Source organism: Apteryx rowi, unplaced genomic scaffold (genome assembly GCF_003343035.1).
Source record: "Apteryx rowi isolate R43461 unplaced genomic scaffold, aptRow1 scaffold_24, whole genome shotgun sequence".
NCBI classification, from domain to species: domain Eukaryota; kingdom Metazoa; phylum Chordata; class Aves; order Apterygiformes; family Apterygidae; genus Apteryx; species Apteryx rowi.
Window position 1 is genome coordinate 2,473,039 of NW_020448752.1, and position 19,660 is coordinate 2,492,698.

The 19,660-nt window shown below is 38.5% G+C and overlaps 1 protein-coding gene across 2 annotated transcripts in view; it reads left to right on the forward strand.

The window, feature by feature from the left end:
- Positions 1–922: 922 nt before the first annotated feature.
- Positions 923–19,660, forward strand: part of BRWD3 (bromodomain and WD repeat domain containing 3) — a 54,971-nt gene continuing 36,233 nt past the window's right edge. For both annotated transcript variants that reach the window (XM_026066132.1, XM_026066133.1), the window contains exons 1-7: positions 923–1,073; positions 3,537–3,635; positions 11,907–12,067; positions 14,012–14,233; positions 15,819–15,919; positions 16,518–16,588; positions 17,973–18,073. In XM_026066132.1, coding sequence (XP_025921917.1) covers positions 11,984–12,067; positions 14,012–14,233; positions 15,819–15,919; positions 16,518–16,588; positions 17,973–18,073 — 579 coding nt within the window. In that variant the 5' untranslated portion in view covers positions 923–1,073; positions 3,537–3,635; positions 11,907–11,983. The remainder of the gene's footprint in view (positions 1,074–3,536; positions 3,636–11,906; positions 12,068–14,011; positions 14,234–15,818; positions 15,920–16,517; positions 16,589–17,972; positions 18,074–19,660) is intronic.

Here is a 19,660-nt window from a genome sequence, read left to right on the forward strand (position 1 = left end):
TGAACATCTGTTTCTTCATAATATTGCAACAGACAGATAYGGTAGTTGTAAATAGTTCTAATACAAGTATTTTTTTAATCATTAGTCACAGATACATAAGAGCAGCATGACCTGTGTTGTTGATTTTTAAAAAGGAGATGAATGTGGCCATATGCTCTGTGTTGGAGGATCTATATAAGCTAAATGTCTGATGTGGCGTTTCTGCTGCCAGCTAGTAGATAYGTTAGAAGTCAGGCAGGTGCAGGACATTCTGCATAACCAGGCACAACTTATTTGCTGTTTGAACAGACTGATGGAAAAACTATTAGTCTCTCAATGGAAAACAAACAGTCTCTGTCTAAAGAGGAAAAGAAAGAATGTTTTCTTGGGATGACAGATTAGCACCCTACACATGTGAGTCTTAAAAAATACCTATTCCCAATAGCTAAACACYGGACACTGGGTTCTGCTCTTGGGATAATGTTTAGATTTTTTAGGTTTTTGCACAWGTGCTTCTTACACTAATATGAATGTCTGGCCAGGGTGTTTCAGCTAAACAAGAAATATTGTATGTTAAAAGAATGAATTGAAGGGTAAACCAGATTTTTATAGAAGGTCCCCAGGCAGTACTTTGCTCAGAGCGTTGCACTGAGAACTCTGCATTTCAGGGGGGTTTGGTTGTTACTGAAGGGTAGCGTAGCCTACCACAACTGTAGCTATTGCAGCCCCGAATTGCTGGTCTGGCTCTTTCAGTGCTCTGTGACACTTGAAAAGATATCTTGGGTATAATTAATTTTGAGGGTTTTTTTCTCCCACCTTCATTTTAGACTTTACTTCAGTAACTTCATTGGACTGTCCTATTTTTATATGAACCAACCAAATAAATACCAGCAGAAGCAAGAATAAGACAATTTTTGAACATGTGTGTTCTTTATATGTTTAGGTGGCTGTCAATGCACACATCCCTCCGGATTATCTTCTTAGGATCTGTGAGAGACTTGGACCCCTTTTAGAGAAGGAAATCCCGCAGAGTGTTCTCGGTGTGCAGACGTTGCTAGGGGTTGGACGGCAGTCTCTTTTAAGGGCAGCAAAAGGTAAGATTTTCAATTTATGTGTGATTGCATGTTACTTTAATGAGTAAATTTTTTTTTGTTTTGATTTGTATTGTGATATCTGTGAAACCCGGTTTATCTCATGTGCTTGTCAGCTCCTGCTTTCTTGTTGCAGTCTTGCTAAAATACAGCTGCTGCTGACCCTGTTACATCTACGTTTCTTTTGTTTAAAGTGCCACCTTAAGCAGCTCTTGTCTACATTTGCCTGATCTTGCTACTTACTCCCCCCCTGCCCTGCATGTTGGGTTGGTATTTGTGTGAGCTATGGGATGAACTGGATTAGAGAGCTGATCCAGCAGAAAAATAGCTGTTTTTTTTATGTATATGAAAAATATTTGTACATGTGTGTGTCTAAAATAACCCAGCAGTGTATATGTTTTGCTGGGCTATTTTTCAGGCTGATTTGTTCCATTTTTTGATTCACTGGTCATGCAGACAGGTGTGTCAGCTTCAAGAGCAGGGTAGCATTTGGAGGGTCAGAGAAGATGGGACTGCTTCTTCAGTGATAATTCCTACCATTCTTTGCTTAAAAGCTAATTGGTGACACCCCCTGTTCCTTTCATGAATAGAATAGCAGTCATAGTCCTTTTGAAAATTTGTCCTGCTTGAGATAATGATCCTGAAAGCACGGTTTCTGTGTTGTAGCTGAACGCGTCTGAGGGCCATCCGCTAGTGAGAATGGTTGCTCACCTCTCTCCGTACTGTGTGCCCCTGCCACTCTTCCCCTGTAGCAACCAGAGCTGATTTAGAGAGCTCAACTATTGCAAAATCTGTTATTGCTGTTTTAATGAATTAAGTTAGCTCATGGAAGGATCAGAGTGCGGGAGGCTGCACTGACAGCAGGAGCATCGTTCTGAGCACGCAGCAGGGATCGGGGAGCAGGACCTTCCTGTTTCACTGGCAGCAGAGCACTTAATTTACTGCATCCTGTGAGGTGACGCTGATGCTAAAAAGGACAGTAGCATTCTGCTGATCCGCTGGATACCACGTGAAGCATGTGCTGATTGCAAACATTTTTCCTTACCTGAAGTTTTGGGCCTCGGTCTTGTTTTGCCTATACTTTGTTGTAGTTGGGTGAAACGTTGCAGGCTTGGAGGGAGACCTCAACCTTCCAGAGAAACTTTTCTTCTTTTATACTCAGCTTCCATCTTAGAAGAAAATAACAACAAAAATGCAAAGAGAAAATAAACAAGATTATGCAGGGAAACGACTGTTTCTTGGCTGAATTAGGGGACAGAGGTTAGATGAGTCACTGAAAGGTGTAGCACTTGATAAGCCATGTGACAAATTTATTGCAAAGAGATTTCTACTAGATTTATGGGTATTTTTTTTTCTTCAGGAAAAGGTGGCCTTGTGCCATTTGGTGTGTAAACAACACTCGCTAATATGGAGTAACAGACCTTTTCCAAAGTCGATGTACATGGCTAATTTTCCCCAAAGTTGTGCTTTAATATGAAGCTTCCGTTTCCTGTTAGTATTTATGCCTATTTTAGTCTATTTTAGAAAGCATGAGTGCAGTTTTTAATGTGTTTCATTATAATACTTTGGTACAGCTTGGGTTTTAGTCAGAAGGCRCTCTCAGGAGTCTGTCTTTGAGTCACAGGAGCTTGTGCACTTCGTGTTCGCAGATCTAAATGGTGATACACAGGTCCACCAATCTGCGGCACTGTCCTTCTGTTCCAGCTCTCATTCATCCTGGAAGCTCATTTCTCTCCTTCCAGATGGCCAGAAATGGAAGAAGTCCAGGTCTAATTTCTGAGGCACTCTGAACAGTCTCAGAAAAATCAGTATTGTTCTAGAAAGAAGGCTCTCGGAGGCCAGTTGGCAACGGATAGCTGGAGAGCCTTTAAAGGAATCAGTCTTCATTTAAAAATGATGTTTTTTGGGGGAGTGGGGTGCAGAGGAGAATCTGAAGGGAAGGCATATTGCCATCAATTACAGGAAAACAGATTTACTGGGGAAAAAAAACCACCGTCCCTTCTCCCCATTTTGGGGTGAAGTGTGTGTGTGTGTGTGTATATATTGCCAAATGTATAGTTCCCGAGGAAGGGTCTTGTATATATTGGGACTGCAGGAGGACTAAAACCGTACCAAAGTTCAGTGTTGCCTCAATTCCTACCTTTTTTGTTCTCTTTTTCTTTCAATAAGATTTAGACTCCTTACTCACCAAAAGCAAAGCAAAAATAAGCTGAAAACATTTCCAGTCGTATTGCACTAGGACCTAGAAATCGGAGTATCAACCTCCTTTAAGCRTTAAATTCCCACAAACTATTTAAAATGGCAAATCTTAATTTTCCCAGAGAACGGTTGCGCCTGGAGGCCAAGGCATGACATGCAAGGATGTTGGGAATGGTTCCTGATGCTGTTCGTTCTAGGAAGAATAGGTCAGTTGGACCCAGTGTGGCYGATTGTTTCACTAACCAGCTGTTAATCTTGCCAATACAGACTTCAGACATACATTATGGAAAGGATCTGCCTTTGCGGCTCTTCACAGAGGCCGGCCTCCCGAACTACCTGTAAATTATGGGAAACCACCAAACGTGGGTGAGTTTTGAAACATAAATAAAATGTGTTTTTCTTCCTTGTATCTTTGTCAATGTCCAAGCTGAAAGTTACTCTTACTGACTGAAACGCTACTATGGATTTTCATTAGTGGCTTTTTTTGACAATTGACCATGAACTAATCAAAAAAGATTATCACTGGCAATAGAATAACTGTTTTTTGCATTATTCAGACTTAAGACTTCCACAGTGTGTGTGTGTACACATGTTAAACCGCTGTGGCCGCTTTGAAAAGCTTTGCATGTCAACTTCCTGTTTGCAGGGCAATAAGCTTAAATATTTTTTATGATTCACCTACATGTTATGGAGATATACAATTGAATAGAAATGGTCACAGGAGCATGTAGACAGTATTTTCGTTCAGGAACCTTATCCAAAACAGAGTGTCTGGCTCCCAGAGAACATTTTGCCTCAAGATTTCATTTTAGTTTGACTATGACAGAAAACAGACTGCTTGCAACATCCTTCTCCAAAAAGGAAATAATGACCAACCCAGYGTTTGTATTACTTCTGTTTCAGTAGTCTACAGAGTCAGAAAAAGAACTTGTGTAAAACACATATATATGTAGGCATTCAGCTATCTAAGAGCTTCTGTATTTTGCTTAAACTGAAAAGTGTTTCCCTTGTAAAATCTAAACTTTCATTAGCCATTGTTACAGCAAGCAAATTTGATTCTTTCAGGAATAAATGTAAGTCCAGTCTGTCATGATTTGCTTTTTGTTAGGGTATTTTTATCTTTATTCACTCCATAAATGTTTGGGCAAATGCGTAGACTTCTCCTGTTTTGTTAGGGCATCCTTTCAGTTGTGTTTCTTTTCTCTATTAAATGGAAAGATTTCAAAATGTAATGGGAAGTCTTTTTCTTGAACTCCATCCAGCTGTCATTATTACTTTAATTTAAAAGTCATAATATTGGAAATAATTAGGATAGTTTTCTTACTGATTACAATCCTTGCCTTATTTCTGGAAAAAGTTTCTCTTCTTAAGTAAATTCCATCCTCCCTGCCAGGAGTTTCTCCTTTGAAGCTGCAAGGATCATGATGACCATCTTCTATTTCTACCATATCTATTCCACTATTTGTGTTTTTGTGCTCTTTCTCTCTCTCTCATTACTAAAAATTAATCTTTGCCAAAAATGAAAGTGAGAAAGCCTAGTGAAAATAGYATCCCACTTTGGATAAGGTCTGTGGTGTTGTGGCAATAGTATGACAGAAGAGCAATCTTAATATGGGTCTTCTTTAGGAAAAAGAAATGGATTTTTGTGTAGAACTAGTACATAGGCAACTATTAGATTAGTAATTTTCCTGCTTTTGTCAGACAGTTTGAGTTATAATGTGAATACTAAAAAAGAAAGCACAATTCCCTTTTATTAGTTTGGCTATTTCCATGTATTTCTGTGTATTCTTTTAGACTGTTGCTGAAGTTACTGTATTATTAGCAGTTGTGTTGATGGGTTGTTAAGAGGCTAGATTATAGAGTTATTGCACACACTCAACTTCTATAGAAGCTGTATTTCTATAAGGGCTCCTGGATGAAATCTTTAATAAGAAGAGATTTAGACCATGTGTTTTGGAAGCTGCAATATCATTAATGAACTGTAGTAGCAGATCAGACTTTAGCATTTGTCATACTGTCGTGGCAGAGGTCTGTGCTGTTAGCACAGTATTATTATTTATAGTGTCTTAGAGAACAGAATGAATTGTTGCTGTTTAAGACATACAAAACTCTTATACRGAAACTTGTCTTTTCTACCCAGGAATTTATTTTTATAAGTATCTCTTCCTGGAGGAAGACAGTCCGCCTTAGTGTATGTGCATAAGTTATTAGTAAGAGAGGAAATATATGTAAAGATTAAGATACTGAAAATAGACTGTACACAAGCTATATGTGTGAAAGGGGCTTATTTTTGGAATTCCCAACTGTTGTTCCTGTACTGGAAGTCAAAAACTCTTTTCTGCATATTTGTGTTATGTGTAGTAGGTTATAAAGCTAAAGCATGTGTTAGGAAATGGTAAAGCAGTAAAGTGAGGTCTAAACGCGCAGTGCTGGAGTGAGGGCATCTGTAATTACATGATACTTAGTTGCCTGTGTTGCTGCTTAAAACATAAGCTTGTATCMGGCTGTCATACTTTGCTTGAATTCTGTGAACAGGCAAAACTGGTGCTTTTTCTGGTGAGCAGTGACAGCCACAGGTGCTGCAGCACGTGTGTTTGGTTTTAAAATCCAAAATGAAGAAATACACCCCATTTCCTTGCGTTTCCAGTATGGCTCTGAATTGCCGTGGTGTGCTGGCTTAGGCAGGCTGAGACAGCCGTGAGTTTTCTGGAATAACTTGCTGAAGTAGTTGGTCTCGGGTAATGTACACCCATAATAATGTGTGGTCATGAGTGAAATGAAACGATTGCATAATTGCCTGTGTAGTCAGGTAAATAAGGTGCAGGAATAGCAGGTAAAAGTATTCTTATATCGTTTCCCTTTGAGCGATAATGATTTAAGCTTGCCACCRTGTGTGTGTTTTTTCTGCTGTGAAATGTGACTGCTTATGGGATGGGACTTTGAGAACGGTGATTTGTATTCCTCCATACTCCAAAATAAAATGCGATGCACGGTGGAATTGGAGGGGAAAAACCCCAGCGTTCCCTTTTCCCAGCGTACTTAGGCAGAGTTAGGGATCTTTTGGCTGGGAGAGGCTCTGGGAAAGCAGCAACCCACGAAAGTCATTTGCAGGAACATGTTGTTTGCATGTCGAGTCTCAGGTCTGTGGTGATCTGTTGGGGAAAGGGAAAGGGGAAATGCTGTCATAGCTTTCCGCTGCTAACAGGATAACAAGCCAAATATCTGTGCGGACGGTCTGTTAGCCTGTTTCTCTGCAGCTTTTGCTGTAGCAGTATGTTTAGTGTTGCCTTTGTACTCTTCCAATCAGAAAATGGAAAGATTGCTGAGAAGACTTTTCTGACCAATGTGATAGACTCCTGTGGGATAAACCTGATTTCGAATACTACTTGGGTTTTGCCAGAGAACTTTTTTTTTTTTTTTTTTTTTTTTGCAGACTACACAAATTGGTTTAGAAAGATTGTTTTCCTTCTTTAGGTGATTACTAGAACTATTTTAACCTGAGTATGGAAATCCTAACGTGGGTAACTATTGTTAGGGAAAGCAACATTCCTGAGTTTCTGAACCAGAAAAATCACGGCGTGCTCCCAGTGCACAAGAAATTCAGCTGTATGAAAAYTTATAGTCAGGGTAATGCAGCTACTTTGGTTCTGCCAAATAGCAGTGGTCTGATGAGATCAGAAAATCAGTGATGTTTCTGTTCTCTAAAGGAGCCAGCAGCTCTGAAAGCTAGACCACCTTGTTCTTTCTGTGCTTTTACCAAGTCTGGTGGTCTTTGTGGCCACACACCCGCTCTCCAAAAAGACATTTTGTAAATGTTTGAACCCACTGTGTTTATTTCCTGGTCTTCCTATAAAATCCAGACTTGTGRTGTGTTTTTTCTGCATGCTGCAAGAGGTGCCCCATCTCCGTGCTGGACCAGGCCCTATGGCAGGGTGGCACCATGCTCTCTGCAAGTCATGGCTATGTAAAATGTTATGTTCACATTATGAAGTTATAGTGCTTATTTGAGCAGGTAAAATAGTGTGATGTGAGGTCATTACCCTTAATACTGGGGAAAATATTTTTGAAACAACCATTTGTACTGATATATATATATATATATATATATATATATATATTTACAATTTGTGCTTGCAAAAAATGGAGTGAGGCAGAGGTTTATAGAGAGAGGCAGATTAAAGCACTCTGAAAATGGCTCTAGCTAAGTAACTTTTCCACACTGAAATGTTTTAATTCTTTTTAAAGTTGTAACTTAACCTTGAAATTCCTAGTGTCTGATCTGGGATTTTTTTATTTATTTTTTTTTGCTGTGGGTTTTTTTATTTTGTTCTCCCTACACCAGTGTTCTTATAAGTGTTTTTATATGGAAGTTATCGTCTCTAGTAGCAGGGATGCCAGTTTAAGAATTACTGTTGTACAACGTATGTGACTTCCCTCCGCAACTACACACATACTTGCACTGCGGACTGTCATTTTTTGGAAAATGTGCATGTTCAAGGACCAAGGGCTGTGAGAAAGAAACCAAAAAAGGATGTATTTTACCACATCACCCAAAGTTAGTACCACAGCTTGGTAGCTTGAGGAGGCGTTAATGGGAGCCGGGGTTTCAGCGTGCCGGCACGCCGGGGGGGAGACGCGGCGATGCCGATGCTCGGGGAAAGGCCAAGGTGCTTACAGCAAATCCTGAGGAAGAGAAAACCCAGCTGTCGCTCCGTGAAGCCGGGAGTCTGGGTTCCTCAGAGCTTATTGCAAGAAAAATCCTGCATCCTAGAATCTTTTTTGAGCTCAGAAATCTCAGAAATAAGACAAGTTATATGTGGCAGTCGTGGATATTTTGGAGACCACGAGGCTTATGAGTAAGAATATCTTGGCTGGTAGAGGCTCCTCATAGTAACAAGATTCAGCGGCATCTCTGCCTCTAGGTAGTAACCATTTAAGCAGCTAGAAGTGAAAAACTCATTATCTGAGAAGACCCTTCAGTTTACAGAGAAAACTTACTTTTTTTTAGGAAAAAGGAGACCGGATATACTCTCCTTCTGGGTAAAACAACACCAGTACAGTTGGAAAAAGGTTTTCTTGGCAGAAAATAGCGAGGAGGGTAGGCTTGGAGGTGTTCAGGCTCAGTATGGTATGAAGTAGAGCGACCAGTTAGGTTGCTAGAAGTTTTTAGGGCTACTATGTTGCTAATTCTCTGTGTGGGAACAGGGATTTTCTTTTAAAAAGGCTTTTAGGCTTTGTGAGTACAATAACATCGTTGTAGTAAAGAAAGCAAACTTCACAGGGCTTTTTATCTTGTGCGTGCGTAATTCCCTATTTAGATGTTATGTGCATTAGTCTTCTACCAAAAGATACAAGAACTGGAATTGTATGGGGGTTTTTTGTTTTGAAGGCACTGATAGTTTATAAAGCGTGAGAAGACGAAAAGCAACACACAACTGTGTGTGTGAGGCACGTGTGTTTGGCCAACCCTAAGCGTTTTCACAGTGAGAATCCCACCCGTTGAATACTGCTGTTTGTGCAAAGATGCTGTTGCTTCAGTAAGGACGGTGCTGCCCATGGCGCAGCAGAGCTCCTGCACCTCTCTGAAACTCCAGATCGAAGCATTTCGTAAGCAGGGTGCTTCATTTTTTGATTCTCCACTGAAGGTTGAGAAATCTTTTCCCCAATGTACAAATGGGGAAATAGATGCAGAAAAAATGGAAATGGCTTTCACTTTCTCTGAGGCTGAATCAATGGCAAATCTGGGAATCAACTGGAAAAGACAGGTGCTGAGTGCCACTTGAATGACCGGATGAGTCCGTAGGGGCCAGACTGTTCTTTATACCTTTTAGGATTTCCTTCATGTGATTTACGACAAATAGTGGTAGTAAATTTTCAGAAGGATCACAGAGATTTGTACTCCAGAATCACAGAAGCACTCTTCAAAATAACTCTTCCTTTGATTTTTATAATATATTTATATATTTATATTTAGGTATAATGATCTTGAGAAAGGACATGTACACTTGGTAGTACAGGGGAGGTACTGCTGTTATTGAGAGTATTTTGAAATGTGAATATACCTTTCTGGTTCACATAATTCTTTGTGTAGTTAAAAAAAAGATTCAAAGCCATTTGAAATTGTTTAAAGGCAGATACACTGTTATTATGTATTTAAATGATTCAAGCACTAAAAGGCACAGCAGAATTACCATACTTTTCAATGACTACATCTCTTGTGTTGGCATAACAGTGCCCACAGTGTGGGGGAAAGGGAGGTGTAACATTTTTAAGACGTTAGCTTCTAAGCTGACATAGTTAAAGCAGAACAAAAATAACGCACGAGCTGACCTGGAGGAACCTTTGTACTGCATCTCATGCAACAGGATCTCTGTGACCTCCTGTGAGAGGCGGAAAAAAGGGTTAAAGATTTCATTTTTGTTTTGCTAGGGGAGGCAATTTCGATTTAACAGCTATCAATTGAATAGTAGGTAGGCAGTAAATTAAGTTGGTTCAGTGCCTTTTGCTTCTTTAGTGCTGCTGAATATGTATCTTTACATGAAAAAACAAATATTGACTGAAGATAAGGTCATGGTGTAAGCCTGATGATTTTTGCAAATATGCACACCTTTTATGCAACGTATTTTTTTTCTCGTGCGTAGTGTTTGTATTGCCCTGAGTGATTAAAAATAGACTAAATTTCAGAGCATACAGCTGAGAACCCAAATAAATGCTTTCTGCAAATCTGGAAACAATGAATTTTTATTGCCCATTTGTCTGTCTACTTGTGTATAAATGCTTCAATCTTATAAATGATACAGAAGTGTCTTGCGAGGTAGAAACCCTTTGGAATAGCTTTGTAGTTTTTTTTTTTTTTTTTTTTAACATCTTCTGTAATCTCTTTTGTGTAGATAGGCAATGATATGATGACACAATTAAGAAAATGGGTCAAATTGTTCACTATCGTATTAAATAGAAGGATTGCAAGGCACTAAGGAGTTTCATAGCGGCCCCTGTGAAGCCCAGCTAAGGCGTTTCTTCAGGAAGCCTGCGATTGCCGGTGCTCAACCAAACCCACCTCTACGCTGACGTTAGGTCTTGAAGCATCATTAAAAAAAGTTCTCAGAACTTTGAAATCCAAAATTCAAATGCTATAAATTAGGATAGATAAAATTAAATACCTAAAGCAATTATGAAATTATGTATCAAATCAAAGATTAGAATTGGGATGTGAATCTTTCTACTAGACAAGGAAGTGAGATTCATAGTTATCTTCATTGAGTCTGCTAGTAGTGCTTTTTTACTTGATGTTTTTGTGCATTTAGGTTACAGGCTGTTTTTGTAAGAGACTTTTAAGTGTAGCAATTTCAAGTAATTTTTGGTTTTTTGCAATTTTGTTTTGTGGCTGCCACTCTTCTGATCGGGGCTCTTTCCATTGGTGCCACACGCTTCTTATTCCTCAATTACACTGTCATAAAAATGAAATGATTTTGGAGCTACTGCTTATCGTGATAGAGGTTTTGTGGGGAACATACGTGGAGGGCCATTGAACCTCCCACATGATCTGGATCCACTCTGAAGAAAGATTTTTATCATAACAAAAAAAGCACTTAAAATTTTACTATTATCATTCAAGAATAAAATTATCTTAATTAGTACAAGGAAATTATATCTTACTAATATCAAATTTTCCTAATGATATAGGATAAAGAAGTACATCTGCTGCTAAAAATTATTGGATTCTGTATGAGACAAATGCATCTATTGGCAGYTTATGACCAAGCAGACTCCCTGCGCGTGGCTTAGGGAAATCACTGCTTGATACTTCTGAATCTTCTCATCGCTATCATTTTCTGATCCTCTTATTTCCRAATAGTGTAAATAAAGCTGAACTGAGCCTGCATTGTCTGTGRTTTTTATGAAATAAGTCTGTGGGAGCCATTTTACTAAATACTGGTAATAATTCCTATCATTTGCTAAATGCTATCCAAACTCATAAGGGGGAAATTGTGTGAAATATTTTCTGTTACTGTATTTAAGGTTTTCAGTCTCTTACGGTCACAGCAAAACATAACTGTTTTTCAAATAGTGGTGGTTATCAAGAAATCTGCAAAAATTGGCTTGTACTGTCATATGTTTAAATACTATATATTGAAAATACTCCTTAAAAGCAAGTTTCCCTGTGTATCAGAGTCCGTTCTTCGAGTTACTTTCATGAGACATGCAGTAAGTGTACTTCAAATACATGTTTGCAGATACATTTATATATATAAATGTTATATAAAAGTATATAGCCTTTATATATATATAGCGCGCGCACACACACACACACACACACACACACACATATATTTGCTATATACATTTTTTTAGCCAGAAGAAAAGTTGTTGTAGCTGAAGAATGGGTAAAATTTATATTTATGTATAAAATTTTTATTTATATATATATACATATATATTTATATGTGTAAAAATTAAAGTTGAGAAATCCTCTCTCTGTGAGTGGTCTGAGAAGACTAAGGAGGTTCAGATTTATGAATTAAAATAATAAAGCTGTTAAATGACATTATCAAATATTATGTTTGATTTAATTTTAATTTACTTTGAGTTCTGGAGAAAATCAATGCCTTAGTTTTCTTTTTCATTTTGTTTTGGCAGTAAATATCATTTCTGCCAGGCAATTAACTGGATGTGGACGTTTCAGCCACTTGTTCCCAACATCCACCTATCAACACATGAAGATGCACAAGCGGATTTTGGGGCATCTCTCATCTGTTTATTGTATAGCCTTTGATCGCAGTGGAAGAAGAATTTTTACAGTAAGTTTAAAAACTGTGCTTTTCTTGGAAGATTGATTTGCTTGGTTTGATTTCTTTCTCCGAGTCCTTCGACAGCCTCTTAGTTGCTGATTGAGATGCGGATGCAGCCTCCAGAAGAGAAGGGAAGAAAAATCTTGGAATGTTTGGGAAAAATTGTCTCTTTCTGGATGAATTTTCATTTAACTTGTTTTTTTTTAAAATGCTCATGACTCCAGTAAACTGAATCTTAGCCAGCTGTTTGCTTCCACATTTAGAACCTTACAGAAAGGTTGTTTCAATCCAGAGCCTGTAACCTTCACTTGAAATGTGTGCTCGTTTTTCTGTATTTATTGACTTTCTTGCTGAGTGGCAGCTGCGGTATTCCAGAATTTGGAATGATCTTGCATGCTGAGTTAAGTCTAATACTTTTTTTTTTAACTAAATTTTACCTTTTGGTAATTTTGGAAATGCTGGCAACCCTTCCCATACATTTCAGTAAAAACTTGATGATAAATAAAAGGCCTCATTACTTCATCTGTTATTTACAACTCTTCAAAATTTACCTGCTGTAATTTGTAATATGTTAGTGAATAAATGAATGTTATTCTAAGTTTTTCTTTAGAGTATATTAACATACATTTCGGTGATACTACCCTTGCTTTTTATTGTGTGTATTTGTTAATTCTGGATTTTTCAAATTAATAATGCATCTTTTAACTGTTAATGTTAATTCTTGCCATGTCTTTTTCTTGCTCTGTTTCTCTCACCAGCCTTCTCTCTTAGCAATAGCCATTTAGAAACGTTACCTGGAAGGCTAGTCATTGCCTTTGTGTGATCTTGCTAGCTTCTCTGCTTACTATAAATTGGTCAAATAGGGATGTTATTACAATAATTATACTAGATCACAGTGAGGCCTTTCTATTTTTGTTTATACCACAGAAAATCTGCAGTTATGTGAAGTACTGAAACTGATTTGTCTATGAATTTAAAGTCAAAATGATATAACTAATTTCTAAATCTTTAATCGAGTAATTTAAAATCAAATGATGTTGACGTTATGTTTAGGTTTTCCGTATTACGTTCCTGGAAATGTAATGGAATCCTAGTAGCACACTGGAGAAATGGAGGCTGAGACCGGAATCGAGCACTCCGATGCCTCTGGATTCTTTTCATGCTCAAGGAATTTTTTTCCCCAGAAATTAGGGGCAAAATTAGTGGGTTTTGTGGTATCTGAATAGTGTAAAGGCTTATGAACTCTGTTTAAAAAAAAAAAAAATTCTTGTAGCTATTGACTGGGGTTGAGTACAAAGTTATGTAGCTGCTAATGTAGGTGAAAGTATTTTACAGTAATCTGTTTTGAATATACTTTTGAATTGTGTCCTGTCCCTAACTGACCTCTTTTTGACATAATATTCCAGTTGCACATGGTATTTAACAGTTTCTCTCTTGGAGCGGCTCAATATCCTTCCATTAACAAAAATTGAACCTTGCGGTACAGCTGACTCCAGCTCTGGATCGTGGCTGAGGCGCTGAGATGCCTGATGATTAAATGCTCTTTTGGCTTAGAGCTCAAGTCTTGTGATCAGTCCGATTTTACTACTGAGTGGAGATTGCTTACACAGATAAATGCATCTGCTTATAGCGTATAATGAAACTTTTTATCTTCTTAAATTTGCCTTACTTATTACTGAACCGTACTGGGACGAGTTGTATTAGCAGCAGTAATCATATCTTAGCATGAAATAAAAACAGTGGTTTCTGCTGTATGAATATCTAAATCCCGGATGCCACAAAATGATTCCTAAATTCAGTAGTTGTGCCTGTCTGGGATCCCACCGACGTCCTTCTGGCAGGTTCATGGCTCAGTGRTGCTTTAGCTGCTTGCACGTCTGCACTGTGTATTCTGCACGCAGAACATCTGTATGTTATTTTATATAATCTTTGGAAATTTTTGTGTGGCATTAGGGGTCAGATGATTGTTTGGTCAAAATCTGGGCTACAGATGACGGGCGCCTGCTCTCAACGTTGCGAGGACACTCGGCCGAAATTTCCGACATGGCTGTTAACTACGAGAACACGCTGCTGGCTGCGGGCAGTTGTGACAAAGTGGTCAGAGTCTGGTGTCTTCGAACCTGTGCCCCGCTTGCAGTGCTGCAGGGGCACTCGGCTTCCATTACTTCCATACAGGTAAGCAACAACATTTTCCTAAATCCTTGAATTAAAATGGTACCAAGAGACGTGGATTAGCAGTAGGGGCTGAACTTTCTATCTGTGTTTGGCGGTGTAGATTTGCCCCATGCTTCTGCCGGGTCCTGCTTCTGCCAGCTACATTTAACTGTGTGGTCCCACTGCTTCCTTCTTGCCAGGCCTAGCAAATGCATGGTCACTGAGTGTGTCAGATCAGCTAGCTGATCCGGTGAAAAAAGCCTGGCAGCTTTGCTAGTAGTCCTTGCACAGAGACTTAACGAACATTCCTGCATTCCTACAGAAGGTTTATTTTTCAGAGAAATGCTGCCTGCTAAAAATCCTCATTCCACGTTGCTTCTCTGCTTGGAATGTGTCTTAGTCTGTTTTTTAAGGAACTGCCCTGGATATTGCAGCATACAAAGACATTGCAGCTGCCACAGCACAGCACAGACCAGGGTTTGTCGAGAATCTGCACTTGTGCCTGTGCAGTTTCAGTTGTTACATGGCAACTGCCCAGTGAGCAGTAGCAGAGCAGTAAAAAATGACTAAACTGCCAGTATTTGGTTCTCTAGAGGTGGCGCAGTCAATGGTGGCTGGTAATTTGCAGTTTATCAGTTAAAAAGAAAAAACAAAGCACGCAGACAGATGAGAACATCCAACAAAATAAAATTCCAGAATAAAGAAAAGACAATCTCTGCAATTTGGCAGGTTGCACGCACAGGAGGGAAATGTGCGGGCACGTTGTCTGGGAATCCCTCCTTCGGCAGCCTTGCTGCTTTTGAGTCATCAAGTCCTCTCCAACATGCCTGTAGTCCCTGTGATTTCTCCTCCTCTTGCCTGCGCTTCCAATTTTGTCTGATTTAACTAACCCGCAGGTTATTTACTTTAAGATGGCGTTTTGGAGGCTTATATTTTGCATCCTAGTTTTGCATTCTGTGCATTTTTTATTTATATAGCCTCCCCACACTTTGATAGTATAGAAAACGATCAGAATCAGAACAAATCACCACAATTAGTCATTGCTTTTAATGTAAACACTGCTTGATTCATTTATCCAGTAGCCAGAGGATTAAGTTATTGCTACAATTATGAGATCGAAGTGAAAGCCTTTAGCTTCAGGATGAAAAGTTTTTCTACCCTGGAGGGAGGCAGAGAAGAGCTCCTGGAAGACGGCGGGAGCGGGGATCCGATGGTGCTGCTGCTATTTGTTGGTCTTGGATATAGGAATTATTTTTGTCTGTGTTACCATGTTTGGTCCAGTTCTGCTCCTAGGAAGAAGTAATCTCCCAGCTTATTGCTTAAATAAGAGGGTCTAGACTTCTGTTTCATTTCTTCAATTTACTAAGTTTTGTGCAGTAAAAACAAAGACCTGCTCGTCAAAATGTAGATATCTTCCATTTTCGCAGCTTTATTTTTATGGAAGTTCAGATTGTGAAGTTATTCCTGATACAGGTCTCTGCTCCCAGGGGGAAAGCTCATATGTTCGTCATGAAACATGAATCTCTTGTTAGGTCCAGTTACAAGTTTCCAGCATGTAAGGGAAGAAGGAAGTTAGCTGATTTAACTGTTACAATTTTATTTTTAGTTCTCTCCAGCAAGAAAAGGAACAACACGATACCTCACTTCTACTGGTGCTGACGGAACAATCTGTTTCTGGCAGTGGCATGCTAACACCGTGAAATTTAAGTAAGCCTGTTTAGATAATTATAATTATTTTAAATAAAGGGCCAATTTCTTTGGAGTTTTAGAGTGATTGCCATACCAGCGTGGGGGGCAGAGAGGGGTCTACTCTTGTGTGTTACGAAGTCTGTACCATTAGGACCCGGAAGGGAGACAGAGGTCTGGGCTATTAGTTCTGTCCTTTGCAAGCCAATGTTGTGGAAGAATGTTCAGTTTTCAGGTTTAGGACCACATTCTTCCCTAAAATGTGCAGGCAAAGAAGTTTCAGTGCTTTTAATCAGAAGAACACCCATCTGCAGATGTCATCAAACCCACAGTCATTAGGGAGTCAATTTTAGTAGACCAATAGCTCCACAACTTCTGTTTTAAATATATTTGAGTTGGTGAGTGTAATGACAAATAAGTTAAAACAGTCTTTTCAATTTAGAAAATGGTGGTTTTCTTATCAAATAAATCAAAAATAAGTGATAGCAAACTTGGGTACGAATTCTGAAATAAAGGATTTTAAGGTCATTACCAACTAAGTTGCTGTGCACTGTTCTTGTTGTATGGCACTGAATTAAACTAACGAAAAATACAACAAATGTTGTGTTTTTGCAAATAGGGATCGCCCTGTAAAATTTGCAGAGAGGTCCAGGCCTGGTGTTCAGATATCTTGTTCATCTTTCAGTTCTGGTATGTATGCATTATAAAGTGGAGGAAAGTATTTTGTGAATAATAGTTCCTTTGGTGACAGGACTTTCAGGTTGTTTTAAATACAAATGGCATTAAACCCATCTTCGGTTAATTACAACATTGTCAAATTGTGATTGTTTGAACTGAAATTTTCCATGCTAAGTATCTGTTTCATGCTGATTTATTTATTTTTAACTTAAGTTAAAATGTCTTGACCATTTCAGAGGAAGGCTAAAGCCTTCAATCTGTTGTTTTGCCCTGTTCGAGTTTTCTCTTTGTGAAGTTCTAGTCTCTTGGAATGAAAAGTTCTTGAAATCTGGCAGACAGCTGGCCTCTGCTTAAAAGATTACACTTCTGCTAATCTTCCAGAATTTGGCTAAATTCTAGGAGGATCAATTCTCCTTTGACATCTTTGGCCTTCAGTAATTCCCAGTGTTTCCCACTGAGCAGTCTCGATCTCTCCTTCTGCTAACTAGGCTGCACGTGGAGCTTCTTGACAGAATAATCAAGTTTTTACCAGCCTGGGAGTGTAGGGGCAAGACTGGGTTATCTCATTAACAAACAGCTGTTCAGTAATCTTTTTAATGCTTTTTCTTTACACTGGACAACAAATAATAAAACAATGTATTGAATTATCGGTAGGTGACCAAGTTCTTACTGTGAATTGGATGTTTTTGAAAATGTCAACTTCACTGATGTCCTTTGTTCCAGCTTTCAGTTCTCAAAAATAGTGATATTACAGAGCAAGATTACATGATTTCTGAAATTGAGAGCTGTTCTGCAGTCATATGATCCTTGCTCACATTCCTTTTTTAAAACCAGGATTTCTGAACTTGCTAAAACCATGTCAGTGCCATGAACTACACAATAGTGCCCCTTTTGTGCAATATTGTAAACAGAGAACAAATGAACATTAAAAGAAAATAGTTCAGTCTCTGACACCTGATTCAGCAATACTTTTTTTTGATGCGCTTCAAATAAGTATTGAAAACTCACTTAAATATGTTGCCTAATATTGACCAATGAGGATTTTAAACTATTTTCTGTCTATTTTCTGCATAGGCTGAAAGCACCACAGTTTGAGGGAAAGCAGAATAATTTGTTGGATGAATGTTGTAACTTGGAATATTATCTTTCTTTGGTCACAAATGTTTATGGTTGGAAAATACTGTAGAGCTCGTAGTTATGTTAAAGCTGATATGGTCTGAGAAAGCACAGATCAAAGAAAAATTGTCTATGTTAACTTCTTTCAGGCTCTATCTTTTTATTCTATTGACATTTTCTATTTCAACCTGTAATGTGCTGCTTTGATAATAATGCAGTGATTAAAATTTGTAGTTCTTTGGGTGGCTTTTCTTCTCACAGAAGACACTGTCTTTCTTAGGTGGCATGTTCATTGCAACAGGGAGTACTGACCACGTGATAAGAATCTATTATTTGGGCTCGGAATCTCCGGAGAAAATTGCTGAGTTAGAATCTCATACGGTAAGAGAAGAATCAGAAAGCAAATCTTCCCCCCCCCCCCCCAATTTACCTCATTTCAGGAAGTTAGGTTGGATTTGTACATCATAGTCAAGTTGTTCTCTGTCTTTAGAATTCGGCTGGCTCTCAACACTGTGATATTTAAACAACTGGAAATTTGTAGTATATTTATTTTTAAATTCCTTTGAGGCAGATGTGTTCAAAGTGTGTGTTTTATGTAGTTTATCCTTCCAGAAAAACCTTTATTCCCCCAGGAAGTCGCAGGACTAAGTGATTTTCTCATTTTCTTGAAGAAAGTCTGTGATTCAGTGAGGGATTAAAGTAGGTCTTCTGGTTAGCAGTTTTCATGCAAGACATCATTTCTCCTATTAAATTTGCTGTTGAGTATTTAACTTTAGTCTTGACCAAAAATCTTTGTAATGAGAAAAAAAAAAAAAGTAGTTCTGATTTTAGAATATGCAGTCAAATTTGGAACATAAGAGTTTTAGAAAATAAAAAAAAAAAMCTTAAGCGTATCCTTTTGCATGGATTGCAGAAGCATTCTTGTAAAATTCTATTTTAAATATATATATGATGACCTTAAATATTAGTTTTTAGGTTTCTGAGTCTTGATAACTTTTGTTAAAACTACTGAATGTCTCAAAATAATTTTAATAAAGCCTGATAATAAGAAAGTGTCAATAACTGTCAAATCTTTCTTCATTTCTTAGTTGTTACTGAGAGCAGGTCAAGATCATATTATTTATTAAGTGCATGGTCACTTCTAGCAGTACTGATAGGGCTGTTACTTGTGAGGAGTTTGGAGCATTTATCTTTGAACCTTCGTAGCGCTGCTGCCCGCTTTAACAATAGGCTCAGGCCTAAATTAATTCACTGAACTTCAATGGGAGTCATGGCTCTCACGTTTAAGTCTTTTAGAGCTCTGAGCCAAGAAATTTAAGAAGTATTTTACCCATAAAAGAGATTGTTTTCTGTATTTGACAGTTCAAGTTTGGAATAAATTGTAATTCCTTTAATTTTTGAAAGTCTACTCTTCCTAATACTGCAGGCTGCTGTCAGCCCGCCCCTGAAAGACATCCAAAATTGGATGCTTAGTTTTTAGAAGCTAGAAACATCAGTGGTAGTAAAGAATAGCAAATGCATGTGGCCAACACAGGTATGCAGCCAAAAAAAAAAAAAAGCAAACAGCAAAACCATGTCTAAAATGGAATATTTGTTTCTGAGCAATTAAATGTGGAAATAAAGCCAAAGTTTACAAATATTTTTTTTTCCCAACAAGATATTTCAGTGTGATTTCCTGATAGGTTTAAAGGTTGCAAACCCGGTGTGATCATCTTTTTAGCCGAGTCACTCATTTTCTCTCCTGTCGCGTGTTGTACCTACTGGCTACACTCGCTAGCTCAGAGTCTGTCTTATTCCTGTTGACTGTGTGGAGCCTAAAAGGTGCAGAGTTTCCCAGGCCGAGCTTACAGCGGGTTGCGCATGCTGCGGTGACTGACGCGGAAATCACTTGTGCCTCTGAGCGTCTCCTGGAGCAACACAAATTCACAAATGCCTCTCCGGATTTTCTGTTTTAATGACTATCACCAA